The sequence below is a fragment of the Aplidium turbinatum genome, chromosome 18 (genome assembly GCF_918807975.1).
Source record: "Aplidium turbinatum chromosome 18, kaAplTurb1.1, whole genome shotgun sequence".
Taxonomy (NCBI): Eukaryota; Metazoa; Chordata; class Ascidiacea; order Aplousobranchia; family Polyclinidae; genus Aplidium; species Aplidium turbinatum.
The window spans coordinates 9,036,035-9,061,827 of NC_137489.1; the positions used below are offsets into that span (position 1 = coordinate 9,036,035).

General features: G+C 35.6%; 2 protein-coding genes across 2 annotated transcripts; one reads left to right on the top strand and one right to left on the bottom strand.

Moving 5' to 3' along the window:
• Positions 1 to 937: 937 nt before the first annotated feature.
• LOC145787408 (carbonic anhydrase-like) lies at positions 938 to 11,021 on the top strand. The gene is made up of 10 exons (XM_082599147.1): positions 938 to 1,062; positions 2,020 to 2,083; positions 6,367 to 6,452; positions 6,926 to 7,031; positions 7,569 to 7,687; positions 8,137 to 8,229; positions 8,509 to 8,574; positions 8,844 to 8,898; positions 9,039 to 9,145; positions 9,709 to 11,021. Exons 1-10 carry the CDS (start codon positions 955 to 957, stop codon positions 9,826 to 9,828), a joined length of 924 nt encoding a protein of 307 aa, XP_082455273.1. The 5' UTR covers positions 938 to 954; the 3' UTR covers positions 9,829 to 11,021.
• A 5,184-nt stretch (positions 11,022 to 16,205) lies between these two features.
• Positions 16,206 to 24,814, bottom strand: LOC145787488 (GTP cyclohydrolase 1-like). The gene is made up of 6 exons (XM_082599238.1): positions 24,690 to 24,814; positions 23,960 to 24,106; positions 22,885 to 22,994; positions 21,892 to 21,947; positions 18,070 to 18,186; positions 16,206 to 16,883 (listed from the first exon to the last, which is right to left on the bottom strand). Exons 1-6 carry the CDS (start codon positions 24,775 to 24,777, stop codon positions 16,757 to 16,759), a joined length of 645 nt encoding a protein of 214 aa, XP_082455364.1. The 5' UTR covers positions 24,778 to 24,814; the 3' UTR covers positions 16,206 to 16,756.
• Between the last annotated feature and the right edge of the window lie 979 nt (positions 24,815 to 25,793).

Sequence of the window (25,793 nt, forward strand, 5' to 3'; positions counted from 1 at the left end):
AAATTCAAAACCAAACCAATTCCACTACTGTTGTTACCTTGTTATGAGCAGGTTGCAATGTGACCCAATGTTTTGTCAAACCGCAGCTTATTGAATGGCGATTTATCACGGATAAATTAGTTTTCTAGACACCACCATTTTTAAATAACAGCGGTTATATTTACCACACTAATGTTGCCAACTTGCCGTATAAATAATTTTGCTCTAATTTGGGAAACTTTAATGCTGTTAAACTAAATAAAAACTTGTAATTTGAAAAATTTTGAAGTTTTTAGTAAAGAACAAAACTTTAACTGTAACCTTCACTCTAAACTTGGAAACACCTGCTATGAAACAATGCTTTTTAGTCATAGCCTTAGCAACTAATTAATACATATAATATAGCCACTTTGTTTTTAAAAATATGGGTAAACTTAAGATTATACCATGTAGTAGGCTATAATTTTAAAGTAAGGTTAAAATTTAGAAAGTTTTTATAATTTCTACAGCTTTCACAATGAATGTTGCTAGATAAAGAATTCTATCCTGGTAATTCAAGAACACTTTAAAGTCGTTAAAGACAAAGACTTGTTATTTGATCCTGGGCAGAGTAAATTTAACCTGGAATTTTTCCAGACATGAAAATTTCTCCAAATTCAAACAAAAAAGTTAACTGGTCAATCTGCAATGAATCAAAGCTCATTGATAGCACACCATGGCAAAAGCCACTGTAAATATAGCCACTTTGTAAAATTTAAAGTTTTGTATGCTTGTGCCTTAAAGCTATCAAATTTGAAAAATCAGTCATAGGTACATAGCCTGCATGCAAAAAATCAGTTGTTTTTAGATTGATAGCTTACAATCGTAAAGAGTTTGTAGGCAACAAACAAGAATGTAAAGGTTATAAACATTATTAGCAATGTAACTGTGTGTGTTTATATTACTTTAAAACAGCCCTCATTTGAATACAATACTATGTTAAAAAATTTGACTAGAAGTCTTTCCAAAAGCACATATCCTACTTTTCCTTCAAGTGCATCTGCTGGTCAGGTTTCATTGACACGAAGCATCAAACTACAAAATGTAAGATGAACTGGATATAATACATTTTTGCAACCAGTCCTCTGATACTTTAGTATAAATGATCAAGCTAAATTTGTACATGCTTGTAATTTTTTCTGTTTGCTTTTGTTTGGTATTGTTTAATGTTTATCATAAGGAAAGTTCTGGTAATAAAAAATGCACCAGTTTCTATCGCAGTAGCTATGTTTTTTGTAAATGGTTTTGTTTACATGTTTAAAAGCAATGCTAGTGCTCAATTGCTCATATATAAACTTTATAGCTCGACATATGTAAATGTGTTTGTGTAGCTTATTATATGTAGAGTATTATATTGCCTTTAGCAGTATTGCCATAATGTAGTTTTATGCATAAAATCAACCCTGTTGCAGCCTATAACTCAGTTGAAGCGTTGCTTGCTTTTCTAACTTGAAACAATTTGTCTTTCTAACTTGAAACAACAATTTCGAAACTTTCAGAAATATAATTTTTAGGAACTAGGCTAACTAACTCAACTTTGTAAGGGTTAAAAGTATATATACATTCTGACTTTTCAACCTGTGCTTGTTATTGTTGCTGCAATGGGTGTAGAATTTATGCATTGCTGTTGCATTTAAGGATTTATCATGACATTACCTTAATATCTTTCATGTATCGGTACATACAACTTGCCACCCACCCTTCTGTTTGCAGTTTATGTTGCAAATATGCAAAGTTTGAAACAAGTGCTGCTTTGTATTTGCTGAATCATTATAATATCTTTGCTTGTAGTTCTGCAGTCTTCATGATCATTACAGCAAATAATACAAAAAAAGCTTTTGATTTTGACTTGACCAACCCAAAAACAACAGCCTTCTTATTTAAGTTGTCAACAATGTATATACTTGTTGGACTATTCAAAAGTAATCTTTCTTTTTCCAAGTTTACATTATAATAGTCCTTAAATATGAAAAAAATAATAAAAACTGTGTAATTTTTTAGGGAGTTCAACATACAAACAAGATGGCTGAACATGCCCAGTGGGGGTACCACCAGCCAGCAGTTAGTAAGTTACTTTAATTGTAATTATGAAACACTATCATATGAGCTGTTAACATACAAGCATAACATAGCCTACTTATATAATTAATTATAGAGCTCGACCGATATCACTTTTTCAGGCCGATACCGACATACGATATTTATAAAAATTTTAGACCGATACCGATATATATCGGCCGATATATATCAGCTACAAAAAATTAGTTACCAACAAAGTTATTAAGCAACAAACCAGTCCAAGAAAGTTTATGCATTAGTTACTGTAATGGAAGAATCATTCTTAACACTAATTACAGAAAAACACCAAACAAAAAAGAAACAACCCAGGCCTCAAAATGCGTTTTTGCTGACGACGGACAAACTTGTCCGGTCGGAATTCTTCGCCATTTAAGAGCTATGGCTATGGTTTGGAAGGCTTTTTAAAATTTCAGCAAAGGCTTTCATCAGATCAATGAGGTTCGTTTGGAGAGTCAAAGCGCCATGTAGCTGCAATACGCCGTATAACTGATTAACTTCCACCGAACGAGGTCGTGTGGCTTCTTGCGTCACAATGCTCTGGGCACGGGTCGGAAAACTTCTACAATGACGCTGCTATTTTCTTCTGTGCAAAGTTTCACTAGGCTTTTTTCTCTGGGTTTATTTTTGCATGTCATGTGAGCGAAAGTTAATTTTCCCTGGGCCTTTCTTACTGAAATACCAAAACATGACAAATTTTGCTGCATCTTGCTGTGATGGCCTACTCGTATGATCTAATTTTGTAACGAATCTTGCCTTATCAATAGGGTGTACCAAAAAAACCTTACTTTCACTGATCTTGCTGTTGGCTGGCAAAAAGTTGTGTTTGGGGTCAAAACTAATGCTAATATAAAAAATTTTAAATTTCATTGTTGTTTGACGCCTATTTTCTTTACGTTTCCATGGAAACAACCCAAATTTAAAAAAAATAGCATAACTTGAAAACCACTATAGTTAGAAAGCTGTAATAAACACCAAAATTTCCAGAATACCAATATTCCTATTAGTGTTTCATACATTTTATTGGTCTAGGTAATGTAGTTTTTTAGATATTTCCTAAAATAGCGTTTTTGTAAAAAAATCTTGATAATTTACTCTAAAAATTATTATTTTATACAAATTTTTGCTATAGCTGGCTAAAGTGGCAATGTAACAATCACACAATAGTCTGGCAATGTAAACAAAAAATTAAAGTACTTGACTAAACACTTAAATTACCGGTATACAGTAAGCAATACTATTTTACTTCCTTTGACAATGCTCAAGACAAAAGGTGTAGCCTACCAGTGGTCCGGTACCTGTGTAGCCGTAATGCGATATGCAATGTTTTACACATCATAGGGGAGACCAGGGCAATACGAACCACAAAAACTCCGGATGCTCTCTTTTGCTCCCTAATTTATCTAGATTTATGAAATTTTCAGGTTGCATAGTCTTTAACATTGTCTATAACATATCACAAGCACAATTCACTATATTCTCAAAAATTTGAATTATTGCAGTTTTTCATAAACCTGGGGTATTATGAACCTTGCCGGGGCATTATGAACCAATAAACAACTTTCCATAAAATGCTTCAAAGCAGTGATTATCAACCTGGAAATTTGTAGAGTGGGGTTAAGAAGATTTTTAGGAACTTCTTGCCTTTCAAGTTTAACTATTTGCATTATTTGAATAGGAAAAGCCGAATTTGTGAGGTTCCAATGCAGTCAGCAAGTCTTCACTTGCGTAGTAATCTACACAACTGGTCTCCTAACAACGATGGTTGTGTAGTTTGCATGCAAACTTAGCAATGGATTCAGTGAAAAAAATCATGACCTACCACTGGTAAATAAAACTAGCACACAAAATTTATTTTTACATTTTTCAAAGGCATGCAGATTATGAAATCACAACAGTTCACTCAGTCACATAGGTTAATGTTCAGTTTACTTAATCAGTTAATTTCATGTGCAGTGTTGAAATGGCATTCAAATCGGATTGAGCCAAATGTTCTGGTTGTCTGCCCTGTGTAGGTGGAATAAGGGAGAACCTGCTTGATTTGGCCAGTTCCTACATATTTCATATCACCAGATGGGGGCTTCTTGAAATTGAATGTTCACTTTTGCGGTATAAACCATCTGGTTCATAATACCCCGGCTAGAGTGTTCTTATTCAAGCTATTGCCTAACAAAATGAAATCAACATAAAGCTTAAAATCAGTTTGCATCAGTACTTCATAACTATAATCTATCCCTGAATAAAAATCTAGATTTCTAGAGTCCCTGTACTAAGCATGGCAGGCCTACCAAAATGGATAACTGAATTTACTTTTGACCTCTAAAACTACATTTTTCCAGTTCTACTGAGAACAATTAACTGCTGACCAAAAATGATGGTACCAAAAAAAGCATGGTGATCCTGTAATTAAAATATGCAAATGAGATCTTAGGATTTCCAACAGTTTTCTAGAAAATGGCCTGGTTCATAATACCCCGTGGTTCATAATACCCCGGTCCCCCCTATCAATGAAACTCAATGTTGCTTGATTTGTAGTTTTTACAAATACAGTTTCATTCCTTTTTTAGTGACTCTTTTTGATGATGTGGCTTGTTTTTCTCTCAATCCTTTAATAATCTTTAAAATGTTTTGTTTTGCTGTAGCATTTCGGGTGAGTTTGTTATAAAATTCAGTAAGAAGACCCAATGCTCGTTCAGATGCATCATTGACAACTGGGATTGCTTTGATTATATATATTTTTTACCTTTAAGGCAGTAGATTTTTGTGCCAAAACTTGGGATTAGCTGTTAAAAAACTTGTATCTAATTTGAGCAAATTGAACAAAGTCCATGAGTCTTTTCCTATAAGGTTGTGGAGTTGAGTTTGTTGTTGAAGAACTGGCATTTGCTGGATTTTGGAAGTTTACTTGATTTAAATGCTCCATCATACTTTAAAAGTTCTCTAGCCATTTCCTGTTTTTGAGTGAAGGAAGCATGATCGCTGAATAGTGCAAAAATAACTAGGCGCTCAGAAAGGTACCACAAATGTTTATCAAACTTTGTCAAATACGCTGAAAGTTATTTCAATAAAAAGTGGAGGTATAGTTGCAGAATATTTTTGTATCTCTTTCATATCATTCCTCGACTGGCAATGTAGTTTTAAATCATTGATTGGAGAATCAAGAGAATTGGATGCAGTAAACCAAGGCTCTATATGACATAATACCAGACTGCCAGAGATGAGATTTCATTCAATGTTGCTTCAGATACCAGATTTAACTTCAGCAATTGTGATTTGTGATAAGCAATAGACTATTGTGTGATTGTTACATTGCCACTTTAGCCAGCTATAGCAAAAATTTATATAAAATAATAATTTTTAGAGTAAATTATCAAGATTTTTTTACAAAAACGCTATTTTAGGAAATATCTAAAAAACTACATTACCTAGACCAATAAAATGTATGAAACACTAATAGGAATATTGGTATTCTGGAAATTTTGGTGTTTATTACAGCTTTCTAACTATAGTGGTTTTCAAGTTACGCTATTTTTTTAAATTTGGGTTGTTTCCATGGAAACGTAAAGAAAATAGGCGTCAAACAACAATGAAATTTAAAAATTTTTATATTAGCATTAGTTTTGACCCCAAACACAACTTTTTGCCAGCCAACAGCAAGATCAGTGAAAGTAAGGTTTTTTTGGTACACCCTACTTATCAATATCACTCGGAAATCAAAGCCAGACATTGTGACGTAAGACTTGAAATAAGTTGCGCGTGATTAGTGTAGAAGTACACCGGTACTCCCATCGATTCTTAGCAAAAAATTCACCTTTGTTACACTGATTCAATGTCATCAATCGTTGAAGCAACGTAAAACTCGAAAGTTTTCCTGCTTGAATGGAAGCTAAGGGATACAGTATTAACATTTTCTAGATGCGCGCACTAGAATGGGCTGGAAATTAAATTCTCACAACGATTGTTCGTGCTATGAAAGCACGTTTGAGCAACTTGGGTTTCTTCTAAAGGCATGTATGGCTGGTTTTGAGTGTGCTTTTGCTGGCCGATGTTTATCGGCGAAAAATAGCCGATACAATATATCGGCTACATCTGATATCGGCCGATACATATCGGCTGACCGATATATCGGTCAAGCTCTAATTAATTATGCACACTTTTTTATAAATTCTATAAAATAATAAAATATGTGTAAAGTTTTTATCCTTAAAACATGAAATAATTCAAAACGGCAAAGTATATAATATAGTACTTAGCTACTTATGTTTTGTTTAGCTCCTGAAAAATGGTCAACACTTTATCCCATAGCCAATGGCAAGAGACAATCACCAATTGATATCAAAGAAAAGGATCTGGAAAAAGTATGATATATTTTGCAATTTTCATGCTATCTGAGTATCTGTTAAGCTTTTACAGTTTTCTGGCTCACGATACATGTCATAAAAGTAATTCTGGCTAATAAAGGGAAGTAAATTATTTTCAAATAGCTTCTAAGGTCAGTCTCATCAATTATCATAAAAGGTTTTGCTAAAAGTAAATGTTTGGTTTGCAATTAAAGTGAAGTGCTTATTAATTAAAATATTTGCTTTCACAAAACATTTACATATATTGTATACAACTTACTTAAAACACTAAGAGGCAAAGGTGTGTCTTTCAAAGATCTATTGCAATAGCACTTGACCCCTTTACTTTATGTACAATGAGTGATATTATGATCTCAAATCAATTAAAATCAAACCTTGCATATTTGTAGACAGTATCTGCGGTGCGATGATAGCATTGATCTCTAATGAAACGACATAGTTTCATATTTCTCAAAACGTTTATTATTTAGAATTCTGACCTCAAAACCATCCATTTGGACTATGCTCCTAATGATATCACTCATTTGAACAACAATGGTTATTCTGTCACCTTCGTTGCAGATGGAGCAAACTCCAGTGAGTAATCCATCTATATTTTATGTATATATATGTCAGAGTTGTTGTAATATTATATAGGTTTTAGATTCTTTTTTAAGGTTCAAGATAGCTTTTTAGTAGGCCTATAATTCTACTTTGCCAGTACAAGAGAAAACGGTCTGTATTTTTTTACTATCCTTTTCAAGTTGAGAAGCGATCTTCCTGGCGTCAGCACTACCTGACTAGTGACTACTCACTATAGAACAGCGAGCATTGTGTTTCGCTAACCATACCGGTGTAGCCTCCACACTAGCCATCAAGACTTTTCTCAAAAACATGTGTTTCTCGGCAGTCGAGTGTAGCAAGAACTCAGCGATAGGCGTTAGACACGTAAGTTTTTCTTTTCAAGGTAAAAATTTAGTAAATTGCCTTTTGAGAAATTGTGGTCTATGGCTTTGGGCTCAGACACCGCACAACATGTAAGAAGACTCCGAGATATTTAGGGGCTGCTAATTTACTGTTTTATTTATCTTTTTAATTGAATAAGAATGCTTAGTTCATATAAGTGTATTACAGAATTGACCGGGGCTGGTTTGGCCGGAGAATTTCGATTGCTTCAGTTTCATTTCCATTGGGGTGCTGAAGATTCTCGTGGTTCTGAGCACACCTTGAATGGAAAAGAGTTTGCAGCTGAGGTAGTTGTTTTGACAATTTGACTTGAATACTGTGCTATTTGTGGAAAAGATTTATGAGCAATCTTTTTTCGCGTTGCTTCGTTCCATGCTTTCTTTATGATTTATACAGGTCTTTAATCTTTTTGCTCTCGTTTACCCCTTGCTGAATGAAATTATCAAGATAATTTTACTCTTCAGCTTTTTTTAGCTCAAGATTTTTGGTATCATTTTTTTACCAAACTATCTTCCTTGATAAATGGAACTTGCCTTTAGGGAATAAAGTTACCCCCTAGTTGTGAACCCTTGGTCTGTATTGCACTGTCAGATGCATTTTATTGTTGCGCAATAGAAGAACCTCTTGTTTGTATGAAACTGTTGTCATTCCCAGCCATCTATGAAGCAATTGCTGGTCTCGGCTCGGGCTATTGCACAGTTAAAGCACACAAGCTTGGAAAAGTTATTCATTCCAGGTCCATTTGGTTCACCTGAACACGGCTTACCCTTCGTTCAATGACGCTCTTGCACACGGAGATGGGTTGTGCGTGATTGGAGCATTTCTTGAAGTGAGTGATACAATACTACAAATCAAGAGACAACGTATTGAAAGCATAGTGTACTGCACTGGCGTATATATATTATATACAATACGGTACTAGTTTGTTAACTGTTTGTTTAGAACTCTAGATGCCTGTCCAATGCTCATTATGAACTATCTAATGTTTTGACGTTTTCATTGCAATGTAATCATTTTTTTACAAAAGAAAGTTTAAAGTTAGAGAATTTGTGATGTACATGTCGTTGCAAATAAAAAGGTGTTTGATTGACATTATTACTTCTTCCAGGCAGACGACACTGGAGCGGAGAGTTACGACAGGGTTGCTGAGCTAATATCAAATGTCAAGTATAAGGTACGCTTCAGAAAGAGTTAGTATCTTTCGTGTGCTGTGGAAAGTCATGTACTCATAAAAAAAAACTATCTGATTGTGACATTCAAAACGGTTTTTGTATGGATGTAGCAATTAGTGATCTATCTCCTAAGTTCTATGGACTCGAGTTGGCGACCAACTGCTGTGTGGAAAGTTACATTCACAAATACATAAGCGCGTACTCGTGAATGTCATGTCACTTTGAAAAGCGTTGTCAACAGTAACTCGCAGTGGCGTTTTTCGTTATACAGGGAGACAATCATAAATTTGAAGGAGGTTTTGACGCAAGAACTCTTTTACCTCAAGGTATGTTGTTTGTCGACCCATCACGATGGGTCTGGAATTATCGAAATTTGACTTTCAATATTTTTACTGGGTGGCCTGACGTTCGTTTTTTAAGCTTACAGCGCCACTGTGCATCGAGTTGATATCAAAAAATTTTTCAGATCACAGTTCATTTGCTAGTTATGAGGGTTCATTGACAACGCCTCCGCTGTCCGAATGCGTTCAGTGGATCAATCTCATCAAGCCGGTCAAGATATCTAGAAAGAATGTAAGGCTTTGCTTACTCTTATGTTTCATGAATTTAAATATGTTTCAGCTTATATTTCGTTGTTATCTCACTCTAAGACTGTGTTTGAAGTTCTCTAGTAGTAAACTGATGGAGGAGATCTGTCTGACTATCTGAGCGGCTACTATGCTGCGACGATCCTTTGTCCATAACTAACTAAATTTTCTAAGACTGTGATGAAACTGGAGCATTATTTTGTCAACTAGGGCTTACTCGTCAAATTTTGCACTCAGTTACGTTGTTCTAATCAATTTGCTGTGTCATTGTTACTGAGTGCCATCTTATGACAACAAAGTTAAGTTGGTTTATTTAGAGAATGCACGAAGTTGTATAACAAGTCCTTAATCCATTTTAAGTAGGCCCTGGCTTTGTTATTTTTTGTTGCTAGCAAATGTTCGGTCATGGTTCGGTAACCAAAAGGCCAAACTTCAAAAATGCCAATGTTAAAAAAGCCATCTCAAGACAAATACTTTATTGGTTTTAAAAGTTTCCTTAACTCTGCTGTCTGGGCTACTGCCGCTCACCTGTTTGTTTCATCATGGCAGCTGGAAGTCTTCAGGTCGCTACACGCCTGCGAGAAAGGGAGTGGGAAGAATTGCATTGTGGATAACTACAGGCCGGTGCAGCACTTGCACGACCGCAAATTGTGTTGTTTTGCTGCTTAAATAAAACTGCTGGATTTCCGATGTGTTTTTACTAAAAATTTAACGTTTAATTTACGTGAAAATATGCCATGCATTAACGCAGTGAGCTGCTGTAATATTTGTTTGTAAACTGCCAAAACAGTCATTCACTATATTGCGTGCCATGTTAATTACCGCTAACAATCTTGGGTGAGGCTTTATCGAGCCAACTTTCAACGCGGATTAGTAAGGTCCAGGTTCTTCAATCTTAACAAACTAGATTTAGGCTACCTATATTGCAAATAATCTGACGTGTGCTTGTACGTGTCTTAATTCCTGTAGCGAGCTATAGAGTGCGCTTTCAGTGCTACTATGAAATCTTATTAAAGCGCCTTAGCAGGGTAGTGTGTTGCTTTATTACAAGTAGAATTTTTCATATTTTTGAAAACTTGAAAATAATAAACTGTATTGCGAAAAAATATATATACACAAATAATAAGGAAAGTGTAAAACCTTAACTGAACAAAAAATCTATTCTCGCAATCTGCGTCTTGTTCATTTTTCGTATTAGATGAAAATCACATGTCGTACTGAGAGCATTTGCAGGCTTTGCATTGCTGATTTAAAGATTGAAATATAAAGTAGGTTTCTTCACAAGGTAGATTTAAACGATCTGTCTTAGCCTAATGCTGCGAGTTTGCTGTGGCAATAGTAAGTTGCGCAAGCTTTCGGAACACAGTTCCCTAGTCATGTGCTATGATGATCTACTCATGTGCTATGATGATCGTTTAAATCTACCTTGTGAAGTAAGCTACGATCATGCTGCTAAAAGCGAAACTCAATCAATTGCATAAAGTAGGTTTGCCTGACTCTTAAATGTACTGCACATATTTCACTTGGTATTTTGAGATTCCAAGAACTCAATAATTTGGCTTACAAAACCAAAAATGATAACTTATGCCGAGATATTTTGCAGTAGCACAATTTGTAAATTTCGAGAATTTTTTTCTTTGCAAATTGGAAATGGTCGCTGATTTCTAGTACAATTTAAATGCGGAGGCGTTAATGATTTCTTGGCCGCTTATAATCGTTTGTATTTAAAATATATATCATTTTGTTATTATGACGTTGCTGTTGCTTACACATGATACTGAAATTTAATCGAACTGCTTGTGCCTGTTTGAATTATGTTTTTGATTATTGCTGCTTTGAAACATGACTAAAATGATGTTTTTCTTGTTGGTGTATGAAAGTAGAGAAATGTATCAAGTAGATACCTACAGTCAGGGCTGATGAGAAGATAATTTGGGCTCAATATCTATGAGATCCTCGTGCTTGCAAATTATGACACTTCTAAGAAAAACGCATCATATCCAAAGAATACTCGGTTTTATCAAGTTTTGTGTCCAAAAGTACCTAATAACGAAATAGTGACCGCTACATATTAAAGACGTTCAAGGGTGAAGAGTTTAAATTCGTATTCAAATCTTTCTCTATTTTGCTTCAAAGAAGCCTGGTCTTCATTCTGAAACGTCAGGGTCAATCAGTTGACCGCTGCAACTCCTCGATTTCTCTCTGTCGTTGGCATCTTCAATTTTAAAGTTTTAAATCACCAAATCTATATCAACGCGGCGTGTTCACATTTGCACCGAAGCTTAGCTTCGACAACTTACGGGATATTTCTTCGGGGATTAAGTAGCGGCAGTTTCATTTGGAGTTTCACACTTGAAGCTTGTTTATCTTTTAGCCAGTTTTTAAATATATTTCTTCGTTGATAAACTTGCGAGCACCGAGTCATCTGTCAGGCAAGGAAGGTCATGCAACTCCCAAACTTGATTTGACTACAGATGAGCTGCCAAACCAAGGTAGATCCAACCCCGGCATCGCGCTTTATCTTACATGTAGGGGATTTAGTGAGAGTAGGCCTATGTCCCCGTATTCATTCAATAGCTCATGCAACGCAAGTGAGCACACCCACAAAAGCTGAGCCAATTAATGTAGAAGCGCTGCTGTACAACAAACAATTTGCAACCATCGAAGTGCACCAATGATACCTAAGAAATAAAGAAGACTTTCGTATAATCAATAAGTTACTACAAGATTAACCCATGAAAACAATCTTACCCCAATTGGCAACTACAAGAAATGAAGTTATTGGTTTGAACTTTTTCAAAAATAGCCTCTGAAAAGGTTATTCCTGACAGCTTCGTATACTTGTAGAAACTTTAAGCGAAGAATCCGCAAGATCAAGCGAAGCTGGTTCGACTCTCAGGCTGTGCACTTGAGCAACGCATTTCAACTCAAAAACAACTCTCCATTTAGCGCTACCTAGTGGATGAAATAATAAAATAATCATGCTTTTATTTGCACCCATTGCAATAATTCACACAATCAGTATTCCAATTAGAAGAGAAAAATTCACTTTGTCAATCTCGGTAATCTGGTCTGCGTTAATGGTTCAAAGCCCCAATCAAGCGGTGCACGGTCGTTTGGTCGACAGACATTTGGTCGACAGGACGTTTGGTCGACAGGACGTTAGGTCGACAGAACGATTCATTTTTGGGTTAGGGTTAGAGTCAGGGTTAGATTAGGGTTATGGTTAGTTAACTAACCCTAACCCTAAAATAAATCGTTCTGTCGACCTAACGTCCTGTCGACCAAACGTCCTGTCGACCAAATGTCTGTCGACCAAACGTCCTGTCGACCAAATGACCGGGTACCAATCAAGCAATCCTTTCAATAGCATTGTTATGTAACTAAAGCTTGAAAACATTTATGTGGCCTAGCCTACGTTCACTGTTGTTGGATAGCTAAGTAAGTAGTCGAAACACTTCACGCCTTTCAAACTTTAACAAGATGCTATGTTTCAATGGAGTTTTACCATGGAATCAAATACTAAAAGAAACATTTTACAATAATTGTTTCAAGAATTTGTCCAATATAGCCTAATCACTTAACACTTTGCTCCTCAAAGGGAGGCCAGATTTGGCCCCCCCCTCATATTTCCGTTGATTACTTGAAGCACAGTAACGCCATGCACTTGGTTTTTCTTGACTTTTCCTAAAATTGCCAGGCGGATCTGATGATACTAAATTTGATGCTAAAAGTTGTGTAGTTTTCTTGTAAATTCAAGATTTTGGTGAATTTTTGATATTTCTAGCTCACTTCCAGCAAAGCGTGAAATGGATTACATTGCGATAACAAGCCATGAGCTCATAATTGCTTCGTGCATCGATATGCGCGAGCAGAGAGAAACGTCCTCTTGTTTTCCTTTGTTTGGTTTGACCTCAATAACACAAAGCACGTTATTTCTAATGCTACAAAAAGAAGCCAGTGGTCACAAAGTTGTTAATTAGAAACAATAATAGCAAACGTTTTTTGCGTTATCAGCTTTACGAAGAAAAGCAATCTATGATCAATGTAGGCCACAAACTATTCAAAACAGTTGTTTCAACCAGCAAATATCCATTGACGAATAAAAAGCGTTACAATAAGAAATCTTCCCTTAGGTAGTGAGTAGTGACATGAAAAACCTGGTTTCGAAATAAATGTTCTATGGAAATACTCTCATTGGCAAAACTTTCCATTGGGAAAATGTATCACTTCAAATGCTTTTGGAAGAAGCTGAAAAAATGGCGTTTTTGCAAACAGTAATTGTGAGATACAGTATGCTCAAAATTATGAGATCACGTAGCAGCTTACTCGATGACTACATGTCCCTTCGCGGCTTTATGTCGCCTACGCTTACTTGTTATGTGTTGCATTTTTGTTCGACGGTGCACTGTGTATTGTTCCAAAGAGCGCAAAATAAAGATGATAATGTCTTCACTACAAAATATTTTGTATTGTAGACTAGGCATAATGCTCGGCGTCACATCAGACAAACAACAAATCGGCTTTCTTGATCATTGATTCAACATCTGAATACGTTGCGCCAATGTATAAGAGGCCGGCTATTGTGAAAACCCGCCATTTATAAACGATCTGATTATTCCTAAAGTGGGATAAACCAATGGATCAAAGAATGAAAAAACAATGCTGAGAAAACTAAATCTAAGTGACGAACAATACCGATGTCTTCATTTATTTTGGAAAAATGCTGCCTAAACTTATCAACAAAAAATACCGAAAAAAACGGCAGGTTTCCCGAAAGCAGAATTTGCTCGACTTTGGCATGAATTTAGTCAGACAGCTAATAAATCCACACATACAATAACGGCCACTCAACGGCTATAATATTCATAATCAACCTGGTTCTGGGCGGTTTGTGTAACAGTTCAGGGGAAGACACTACTTGAAATGGTGCACAACACAAAAGATTTTCAATGTTGATGGTGGATTTCTAAAAACCGGTGTGGATTGTGCTGCACAGTGACTTCAAGTTTAGGGCAGAAAAGGCACAAAAATATCAAGATAAAAACAAAGACCTTGTGGGAAATTTGTGGGAATCATAACACGATGCAAATACCATAAACGCGTAGTTTGCATGCTGCTCTAAGCTGGCCGGTAACCACAAAGGTAGACAACAAAGGCAGTTTATAACTAGATAACAGCGTAATAAACATTATAAATACGTAACCCGACAGTTTTCTTTTACAAACGTTTTACGTCTAACAGTAAAATTTCCGCAAAATTTTTGTGAAGCGTTTACAAACCATGGTTATGTGAAATTATTCATCATTATTATTTTTACTTTTCGGATGTTGTAAAACGTCATCAGAAAAAATCACAAAAAAAACATTTCATTACTTCAATGTAGTAGGCCTAAGAATTTTTTATAGAATTGTAGCCACGTTTTATCAACCAAGAAGCCATTTTTTGGCAATATGAAGTTATACAAAATAATTTGCAATACTACAAATGTTTGAAAAGAATCTAGGAAGTCTTCTCACAATCTAGCACAAAATGATTGTGTTTATTGTACCTCTGCAATATTTTTTATGACAAATTTTGAAGCTTCGTTATAATCATTTTTATCTTTCAAGTCATAAGTCCATTTTTTTTGGCCAGAAATTATAATCGCTGCTTTGCTCTTGTATCGCTTCGTCGCGTTTACGCGTATTTTTTGTGTTCCAAACAATAACGACCAAGTCAGCAATTCAGTCTTTTTACATTGATTCAACATTTGTAAACGTTAAATTAATGTAGATCTGCTGACTGTGGGTTTATTTCACATTTCCTTTGTTTACCCATGTTCCTCACTTTGCTGTTGCATTGTTTCGACGTTGGCGGACTAAAAATGCATTTTCAAATTGATTGACACACAATAAAAAGTGAACTTCGAACTTAGCTTTGTTGATGTAAATGCTGTATTTTTAGTGGATGTAATTCATGAGTTATGTTTATAAACACCCGTAAGCCAAATGACTTATGATGTAGCCGGCATGATATTTGTGATGCGACTTGACACAAATCCACAATTCCAAAAGCGCCTAATTTGAACTTAGAAATTTCAGATAATTTCAACAGCTTGTTCAATTGTCTTCTCTCTACTAAAAATATTCATACTACAAACTCAATTGTAGACCTAAAATACACAAACGAACATGTAAACAGCTATTCAAGTAAGCCAAGGTGTTACTTATGAGAAGTTTGGTTCCATAAAACAAGAAGCTGGCCATGGGTTTCGCAAAGCATTAGTTCAGGACAAAAATATAAAACAACGCAGTTTTGTTTTTTTCAAATTCATGTAACAATGTTACTCTGTAACTATTTTATAATTAATGAGTAGCCTACAATAAGATTTGCTCGCATAAATCTTTATCGACGCAATGAGTCCGCACACCGCACACACACTTCGTGCGGTTGATCGAGTTCTTTGTCCTTTAGAATTTTGCATGAAATCGGATTAGCACGGTTAATTAAAGGCGGCAAGTTAAATCAAAATTGTCGTTTTTGGGTATCTTTGCAAAAGTTGAAATATCAAGTTTCACATATAAAATTTTAGAATAATGACTTTTCAAACTTATAGACAAATGATTTTTTTTCACACCAGTGCAACTTCTGTTGAAATAGCACCAGCGGATCACACGTAACAGCTGATTGAATTTGATCCAAAAACGGCCCCCCCTTGAGCAGTTAACTTCCAAAAAAACGTTGAAAAGCAAAGGGTTAACATATCGTTTGCTTATCTCCTTGCACAGCTTTTATGTTGCCTTGTTTTGCCATGTACGATATCGGCATTAGGCCATGTATTAACTTATCTGTGTTTTCTACCGGTAGCCTATTATTATTAATGTTCCTAATTATTGGTGGTTTGTTTAGATGTTTGGGTGGCAATTGACTTTGGTGACCTTTTTGCCATCCTTGTGGGAATTATTTGTGTTTTTGTATATTTTTGTTGATTCGCCAACAGAACAAAGCAAACTGAACTGAACTCTATGGTTCAGTTTTATAAACGCCCAATAAAAAGCAACGATGGTACGAGTTTTGGGGTTCGGTGCCCGCTTGACAGCAACGCATGTCATAAATTCTATCTATAAACTCTATTATCAGCTGTATTTAGCGGCATTTATTTAATGTAGCAATTTCCAAAAAAAATCTTCAACAAGCGGAAATTTCACCCTGTCAATTTCAGCGTCACGGCGTAGGCTACGACAGTTGTTCAAAACTTCGTTGATCATGCGAACCTATGGGTTGCTTCGGAAGAGCTTTCTCCGTCCGACGATAAAAAACATACAATAAATCAATGTCTCCGAAACTTTGCTCAAATTTAGTCTTCAGGCCTTTCATCAAGAATTCATAGACAATAAAGTGAACGCATTGCATGTAAAGATACTTTTGCTAAAATAATATAGCCTAGCCAAAAAGTGAAAGTTCCTATGCAAGAACTCTTTATCTTTGCTATCTGTACGGTAGCGTCTGTGGTAAAAGGCATCATATACTTTTTTCTGTAGCCTAAATAAATATCTCTTCTTAAGTGTAGCCTGTAGGCTACATATTGCACTGAAGATGAAGAGGAGTGCCTTGATCATCTTCGGGTTAAGGTTAAAAACTCTTCTCTAGTTTTCGGGTCATCTCTGAACACTCCTAACATACAACTTGTCAATGTCTTTGAATTCGGTTTTTCTACACCTCTCATCACCATGCACATATGCCTGCAATGAATATACGATTAGCCTATGTAGCCCACGGTGCTTCACGTAAAGGCGATCCACATACTGCATAGAGTCTAACCCAGTGGTTCTCAAACTGGGGTCCGCGGTCCTTTTGGGGTCCGCGAGACAATTTTCTGGGTCCGCGAAGCACCTTCCGGCAAAATTAACACGATCCCGAAGAAAAAATTTTTGTAGGAAGTAAAAATTTTCAGGCAACTTATTTTCCAAACCAAACTTAACAGATATATTTTAGTAAGCTGGTTTGTCATCCTTCCACACAGTTTTTTAAGCCCGGCCTTTCGTTTGATTGTGATAGCCTTTGTTTCGTTTCTATCGACTTTGTGACATCAAGGACTGCATAGTGGTGACGTACTTTTACAACAGTCGTGTTTACCAGATCAAGAACAGAATTACGAATTATACTTGACTAAAAAGGGGTTAGGCGAAGTTTATTAAGGCTGGTTATTTTTTACTGATTAAGTTTTGAATTGAATGCATTTTCGAACTTATAGCTTTTTTAGCCTCAGTCAAACTCAAATTAGCCTAAAATTAAGAACTTTTTCACTTTACTAATTGAATTTTTAAGTTAAATTTGAGTACAAAAAGTGAAAATGGTTCAGCCTCGAAAAAAATTAAGATTCAATGATTCCTATGTTCAATTTGGTTTCACTGCGATACATTCTGGAGGAGAAAAAAAAGCCGCAGTGCGTGCTGTGCTGTAAAGTTTTAGCAAGTTCTGCTCTAGAACCTAGCAGGCTGAAAAGACATTTGGTAACACATCAAGATCATATTGAACCAAACGGAACCTAACATAGAACTGATAACACCCAAGCAGATGCACCCATTTTATTGACGTGTGCATTTTTAATTGCATATAACAAATAAACTATTAATCATTTGCCGTTTTTGCGCTAATTTGCCTTAAGTTTTGGAGGACCGAGAGTCGTTGAAAAAATCGCAGGGGGACCGTTCAACAATTTTTTTGAAAAAGTTTGAGAACCGCTGGTCTAACCAGAGCTAGGAGGGAAAATATTTTGACAACAGAAAAAATCTGTTGATTTGAATTGAAACTTTGAAACACGTTTGCTTAGAATAGCCTTAAAATCGAATATAAAATTCACAGTCTGTAGCTTACTGTACAACAGTATAGGCTAAGCTTTACAATTTACATGCAAAATCGACTCACGACGCTTCGATGATAACTGCGACACCGTTTGGTTCAAGGACATCAACGAGAGCTTGAGCTATTTGTTTCGTCAGCCTTTCCTGAACTTGTAGGCGTCGACTATACATTTCAACTATCCTGAAAATCAAAAGTTTTATTCTAAAAAATGCGAACATATCCATAAGAAAGAGTTGTAGGCTAAGTCTCAATATATGGTCTGAGTCTATGTTAACTACCTTATTATTTACGCTAGATGTCAGTGAAATGATGCTATATGAAATGAAGTACTTCAACCTTGGACAGTTTATAGAACTTCTACAACCAGCTAGCCTACATTTTGACCACTTATATAGCGAGAACAAATCAATGTGTACGCCGTCAAGATGAATCAATTAGTGATTCTACTGATTGTTTTTACTGTTCGATGTCTTTTATAACCGAACAGAATATCAAAACAGTGACTTTGCTTTTTAAGGCAACAATAGGCCTAGGCCTACTAGTAAAAAAAAACTTTTTTTTTCAACTTTTTTTAGTTTAAAAGATAGAAAATTTTATGAGGATTTTGAATACCGATATGCAAAAATTTTACTGAATTTAAATTGCATTTTAAAAAAATTTTGAATGGTCTTACCGTAGCCTAGTATTACCCTAGGTACAGCTTGCATAACTAAAAGATCTATCATTCTATCCTATCAATTCCCTTTTCATATTCAATTTTAAAAGTAGATCTAAGAAACTTGTTGGAGACTAATCATACAAACTTTCAAAAAGATAAAAATTTCTCCCCATATGATCACTTTGTATTGTAATCTGTGATTGATCACACAGTAATCAATCACTTTGTATTGGAAAATTACATTTCTGCATTTGTTTTTCTGTTAGTAGCCTATACTATGCTATAGCCTACACATGCAATAAAGTGGTGTTTTTTTGAACAAAAAATATATCTGCAATAAAGCTGCTTTTTTTTGAACAAAAAATATATCTACTCAATCATCTTCAAATATGAAGGAAATGTTTGAACCCATTTAAACACCATTCGTCATAGCACACGACTAGGGAACTGTGTTCCGGAAGCTAGTGCAATTCCCTATTACCACAGCGAACTCGCAGCATCAGGCTAAAACAGGTCGTTAAAATCTACATTGTGAAATATTAGCTGTATACTGTAGCTTAACAGCTTACTATCTACCCTACGCAGGGCCTCCGAGAGAAGTCAGCACTGGTCGGAAAACAACACGAAAAATGAGCCCCATAATATTTTTTAGCAAATATTGCATTGCATGTTCGTGTTGAGCTGAAATTAGCCTACTTTCCTCAGCATGAAAAGAACTTTGTTCAATGTAAAAATCATCAATAATTAATCACTGGATTACACTTGCAGCAAAAATGCCATTGAGGCAAACTATTTTGTCTAGAAAGCTTTGTCAACACACAATAGGCCGACAGCAAGACGGACTATATAGTCCGTCTTGGCCGACAGGCAACGAAAATAGTTCAACCAAGCATTTAATTCAGGAGTGTCCAAACTTTTTCTCACGCGAGTCAGATTTGATAATAAGTGTTCGCGGGCCAACAGCCACAATAATTTTTCTGAAAACTGCAAGTTGAATTAATATGATTTTTATGTGTCTGCAGGCCAAAAATAGCACATTGTACAACAACAGGTGCGGGCCATACAAAAACGTCTCGTGGGCCGGAGTTGGCCCGCGGGCCGGACTTTGGACATCCCTGATTTAATTCAACCCTTTCTGGACTTTTTGCAATGCAAAGTTACGGATCACAGCATCAAATGATAAAATTTTGCGACGTCTGAATTGATGCACAACATGTATAGTTAGGCTTTTCAATCGGTTTTGAGTCATAGGCCTACTGGAGCGCAAACATTTCTTTACAAATTTCAGTAATTGCTAAAACCACGTTCTCAAAGCACAACCGTTGGAGGTAGCTACCGGAACACAAAAAAAATCATAACAAAACTATTTGGAGAAACCTTTCGAAAGTTGCAATCAATGATTTCTTGTGTAGAGATTATGGGGTGGTTCGTTCTGGTTTGCAGCTGAAGTTTGCTGTGTGGCTTTCTGTCAAAAGTACTAACTCATCCAAAATGTCTTGAAAAATGTCATTGTTGTAGCCTACAAATGGTTTAAATTTGTTCCACATGCCGGCAACTGCACAACAGACATACGATGAAGTTTTCATGGAACTTCAAACTCATCGACGATATGTTTAAGTTTGTTCATACATTTGTCAATTCCAACAACTATCGAATCTTTTGCAATGTACGGTAGAATACATTTCCTTCGAATGATTCAGCTAGTTAAGTGGAGTTATAAAAGCGTTCTGTCCTCAGGAAAACAAAGTCATTTTCTTTTAAATTTATAATTGCCACTGCAACTTTAGCTTGCGAGTAGTAGCCTACTCTTCTCAGCTTTCTCTTACTTAGATTACATCTTTCTTTAATTTCATTAAATTCATCAGTGAATGTTGTTTAGGACCGTAATTCACATAATGCAAAGCAGTCACAAATTTAAAACTGCTAGTTGTAGGCTACTTTAGCATTGACTCAGCTTCCGATCGAGCTCTTGTTGGTTCCAACTTGATGCATTTAAGAAACGTCTTTAGAGCTTCAATTGCAAAAGGGTGATGTAAAGCATTTGGGTTTGACTGCACCACGCCTTGATTATCCTCTCGAAGTCAATTTTCTTTGCAAGATGATAGGACAGCTTTCTTTACATTTTTCAGAAATTTTCCTCTGACTGGGCTATAACTTTAAAGATGCCACAAGCTTACATATAATCAATTACTCCAAAAATGATAAGACATTTGAACAACGCTGTCTGTAGGCAACATTATGAATTTCAACTAGATTTAAGCAACAACATCCATAAACAAAAAACTCAAATAAAGAAAAAACTCACTACCTTCCAAAATCACATCATGAGAAGCATGACCAACAAAAGGCTACTTGACCACACGAAAACAGAAGTTTTTTTAACTATGACAAAATTACATCCAATTGCAGCAATAAGTTAATAAAATTAAAAGTTTTAAAACTGTTCGGCCACACTAAAAGATCACAATTCGGAATCAGCAAAGTTTGCACAGAAGGAAAAGTAGAAGGAAAATGAAAACGTGGCAGACAACCAAAACGATGGCAAGACAACATCCAATCATGGACCGGACTCAACTTGGCGACACTGGGCGAGCTGGCTCAAAATCGCCACTCTTGGAAGCAAATAACTCATGTTGATGCGCAATCTGCTGCAGGCGGAGATAATGACTGATGATGATTCATAAACAAAAAATATACAGGATTTACTTTCTTTACTCGTGCTTGGAATGATACCTTTAACTTTCTCAGATAACTTATGTTGGATACAACATCCTATGCCTGGCCAACGCAGATTTTGAAGTTAAGGTTCAGTTGTCAAGCAAAAATACTTCCAGCTTAGCTAAAACAGCGCCAATTTTCAAGTTGAAACTATCAATACAATCGAAGCCGTTCAGTGATACAGAAATCATTTTAGCTTCAGATTTTACGTCTTGAAGCTGTTCAACATCGCCTACCTTAACACGAAAATGATTTGTTCTTGATGAGAAGCATCGAGAGTGACACTTACAATGATTGAGAAATACTTGGAACTACGCACTTCATTTAAGAATTTGTTGATTATTTAGTTGATACATTTTTACTTTAGTACTAAAAATGGGCCCCCCTCAAAAGTGAAACAAAAAACTACTCGTTTTTCCTTCACAATGTTTTGCTAGGGGGGAAACTGGCCCGACTTCCCCCCCTCTCGGAGCCACTGACCCTACGTATGCAAAAGCAGACTGTGTTACCTGGCCAGTTTGCTAATTCCAATCACACGTTTGTTTGGAATGTATCCAACAGCCACCTGCAAAAATAACGCAAAACACACACTTCAGATGACGTAATCTGCATAACGTAGCCTACTTGCATCATAGGTAGCTGGCAAGTAGCACGAAGAGGTTCTGAGGTATTGTATAGGTATAAGGTTATATGCAGAAAGTATTTAAAAATTGGTTTTAAATAAACAAGGATTAAAGTGCAAACTGTTTACCCAGCAAGCAGTTCAGCATAATTTCACTACCGATATTACGTAAGCATATTTGCCAATCTCCGTAACCGGCAAGGCTTTGCCAGTTCAAAACCAAACCAAAAATCAAATAAAATTACATAAATAATGTCACAAGTCACAATTTTATGTTGTTATATGTAGTCTAGTAGGACTTGACCGAAAATATGCAATATGTATGCCGTTTCAATCGGTAAATTACAAAATATGGACCCAATAATGCTTATAGTCAAGAAAATGCTTGGTGTCAGATAACTTCTAAGGGAAAACGTAAATCGCAGGTTAGGCCTACCGTAGTAATTTTTTATGAAATGATAACACTTATTTAAAAGTTTTTTCTATGCAAAAAAGTTTATTTATTTGTCTAATTGTTGAATACAGTAAAACAAAATGTTGTTAAAAATTTCCGCATATAGGCTAGTGCAAAGATTTTAGATCATTGGAATGCGAAACTAAATCAGCTTTTGGCTAAACGGTACTGCAATAGAAGAGTAACGTATTTTTTTCTGATTTATTTTTTATAGGTTATATTACAGTAGAGCAGTGAAATTGGTTTTTAGTAATTTAAGATCTGTCATTGAAAGAAAACTCTTAACGAGACCGAACAAATTGTTAAATCGACAATTGACCCTTCTAATGTTGCTGGAAAACCTGAGCTGCCCGCCCTGTCATATAATGTCTCTAATAGCCTACAATGCAGTTCCTGTGACATTTTGCAAGCAGCTATAGCACTTACAGATCCAGTAAAAGGCACTAAGTGATGTTCACACAAGGAAAACATTTCGATGTTTTTAACAACAACAATTTCATCATGATCCACATCAAAGATGGCTTCGTTGACGATTTCTGTAAGAAAAAAAGCTGACTGTGAATTAATGTCACGCAACATTTTATTCAAAGTGTTTGCTTCCATGGCAAATTACACATTTAAACAATTTAATGAGATTTTGTAATTTTTGTTATAATTTTATTCGTGGGATTTGCGTTTTTTTTGCCTAGGCCAGGGGTCACCAAACTACGGCCCGCGGGCCAGAACCGGCCAACGAACTGATTTCATCCCGCCGCCACGTGCTGCGGAACAGCTGCTTTGTCTTTTTGTGTAATAGAGACTTCTTTGTTAAAATTGTTCGTTCTGATAGTTCGTTGTTGTATGTTGAACTTGTACATGTTTCCACCAGGCAGCCTACATGTTGGTGTTCTGTTTTTATCATTAGGCCACCACAAATGGGGACAGTCTAGGCCAAATTTGGAAAGATGTAATGTTATTTCAAGAGCACTATGCCCTGTAGTGTGTCACAACAGGGGATAACTTTTCCAGCAATCTTTCGATTTTCATCACAACTTTGCTATTCCACCACTGAATTTGTTATCTATTGTTCTCAATTCAAGGCAATGGGGATTCTAAATAGTTGTATATCTTTTCGCAATTCTCAAAAGTTTGGTGACCCCTGGCCTAGGCTATACCTCATTTTATGTTTTTACCTATTTTCAATAAAAACAGTGGAAAAACATAGGCTATATGTACATGTTGCAAGTAGCAGAAAATACGTTCAGATAATTTTAGTAATTTTTTCAAAAAAAATTAACTAATCAAATCTACCATTAAATTAATAAAAGATAATCGATAATTATTTTCACAAATTCTCACAGGATAACGGAATCCTTTTAACGACAAATCACGGAAAACCCAACCACTTATTGTATTTGTTTCATCACCAATTTGTTCCAAGTTAGCTAAGATCTAGCCTAAAGCATAAACAAAAAAAAGTTTCTCGTAGATTTCACATGTTTCAAAGTAAAAGCTTACATACCGTCCAGCGATTCTGTGTATCCCTTTGTGAAATAAAGCATTGCCTTGGCTGCTCGAGCTGGAGTTTTCACTAATCCTTGCCTGCTGGGATCCTCACCAACTTCATGAATTATGGTTTTGAATGCATCTTCCATAAGTGTTACTCTGGCTAAACAAAAAAGATATGATTCAACATAATCTGATGCTCTGATTGAAGTGTTATGCAAGAAGAATTAGTGGATACTTTAAGAAAGTAACTGTGAAAGTAGGCATATTTTATTTTAAAATTTCGATTGATCAACTAAACTCATATTAGTCATATATTAATCCCATCCGTGAGTTCTTTCTGTTTTATGAAAGGCACTTTTCCTCTATTTTTTGCGCTAACGCTTGTGACTTTACCACAATATTTGTTGTTGTTGTTAGGTTATTTAATTTACCACTAGCAAGATGCCGTAAAACTTAACCTAAAAGTCTCATGAAAACGATTGTAGATTTTTAGCCACGTGACTTTTCTGTAAATCGATATGTGTTACAGTGTAAGTTTTTTTTACAGCCATGACAAAACACTTCTCTTAAGTTTTTTATCCCAACCTTTATAATGGAAAATAACTCTGTAAAAAATCTCTTTTTCGTGGAGGTCATAAAATATTTGACGCAGTATTTCAGCATTGCTTATCATGACAAAAAGTTTTACAAGCTTGTCATTTCTTATGCATCTTAACCACAGATTCAATACAAACTTCTCTTACATTTAGTGTTGTCATTTGTGTCAACCCTTTTTTCCACTTGCTTTGTGGTGTCACCTTTACTTGATATGGCCATTCTAGAAACGTCCATTTTTATATACACAGTGAGTGTCCTTAGGACTGATTTTATACCTGTTATATTAAGAATTTTTTTTAAAAGTAGGCAAGGAAGCAAGAAATGTTAGACCTATGCCTGTACATTAAGAATTTAAGCTTATACTATTGTGACTTCAACATCCTTTCTGATGCAAACTGAATTTTGACATTTATAGTTCAACTTTACCTCATCACAACGGTTCTATTACTTTAAATTGATGCTTGCTTTATATTAAAATATTTATTGAGTGGTAAAAATACGCTTAATAATACCACATAGCCTAATATCTTTTTCTGAAAAGCTGCTTCATTTGTCGTTAGTCACCTGCTTTAATAACGTCACTAGCATCTGGAAACCGTGTGGTTTGCCAAAATAAAATCAATATGATCGGATTTTGGATTCACATTCAGTATTTTATTTTGTGTGGAAATTAGATTGTCTTTAAAGATTTTAAATGAAAGTGCATTTAGGTTTCGTATTGTTGACTTTTCTGAAACATTAGCGATATCTCTGCAACATGGTTTATATATCCCATAATCGTGGTTTGAGTAAACGTTTCACGGGACACTTTCACCCAATCCCTACCCCCGCTTTTTTCAGTCATTCAAATTATGTTTTAACATGATTGGACACAAAGTTTACATAACCACTTCACTCTAGACATGACATTATTTTCAACTGTAACAAAACTGTTGGATTGGTCCATCAATGTCGCAAATTTAAAGTTTTGACTTCTCCATGCATGCGGTTGTACAATACACAAATTAAATTTGTTGGACAAGTGAAATATTTAGGTATACTGATTGATGATACCATCAGTGATGACGCAGATATTAAAAGGCAAGTGCGATCTCTTTATGTCGCTGCCAATCAGCTTAGGTCCAAGTTTGGAAATTGCTCTACCGAAGTTAAAAATGTAATGTACCAATCATATTGTATGCCAATGTATGGTTCGCAACTATGGTGTAACTATAAATCTTCTACTTTAAATCGCATACGAGTTGCTTACA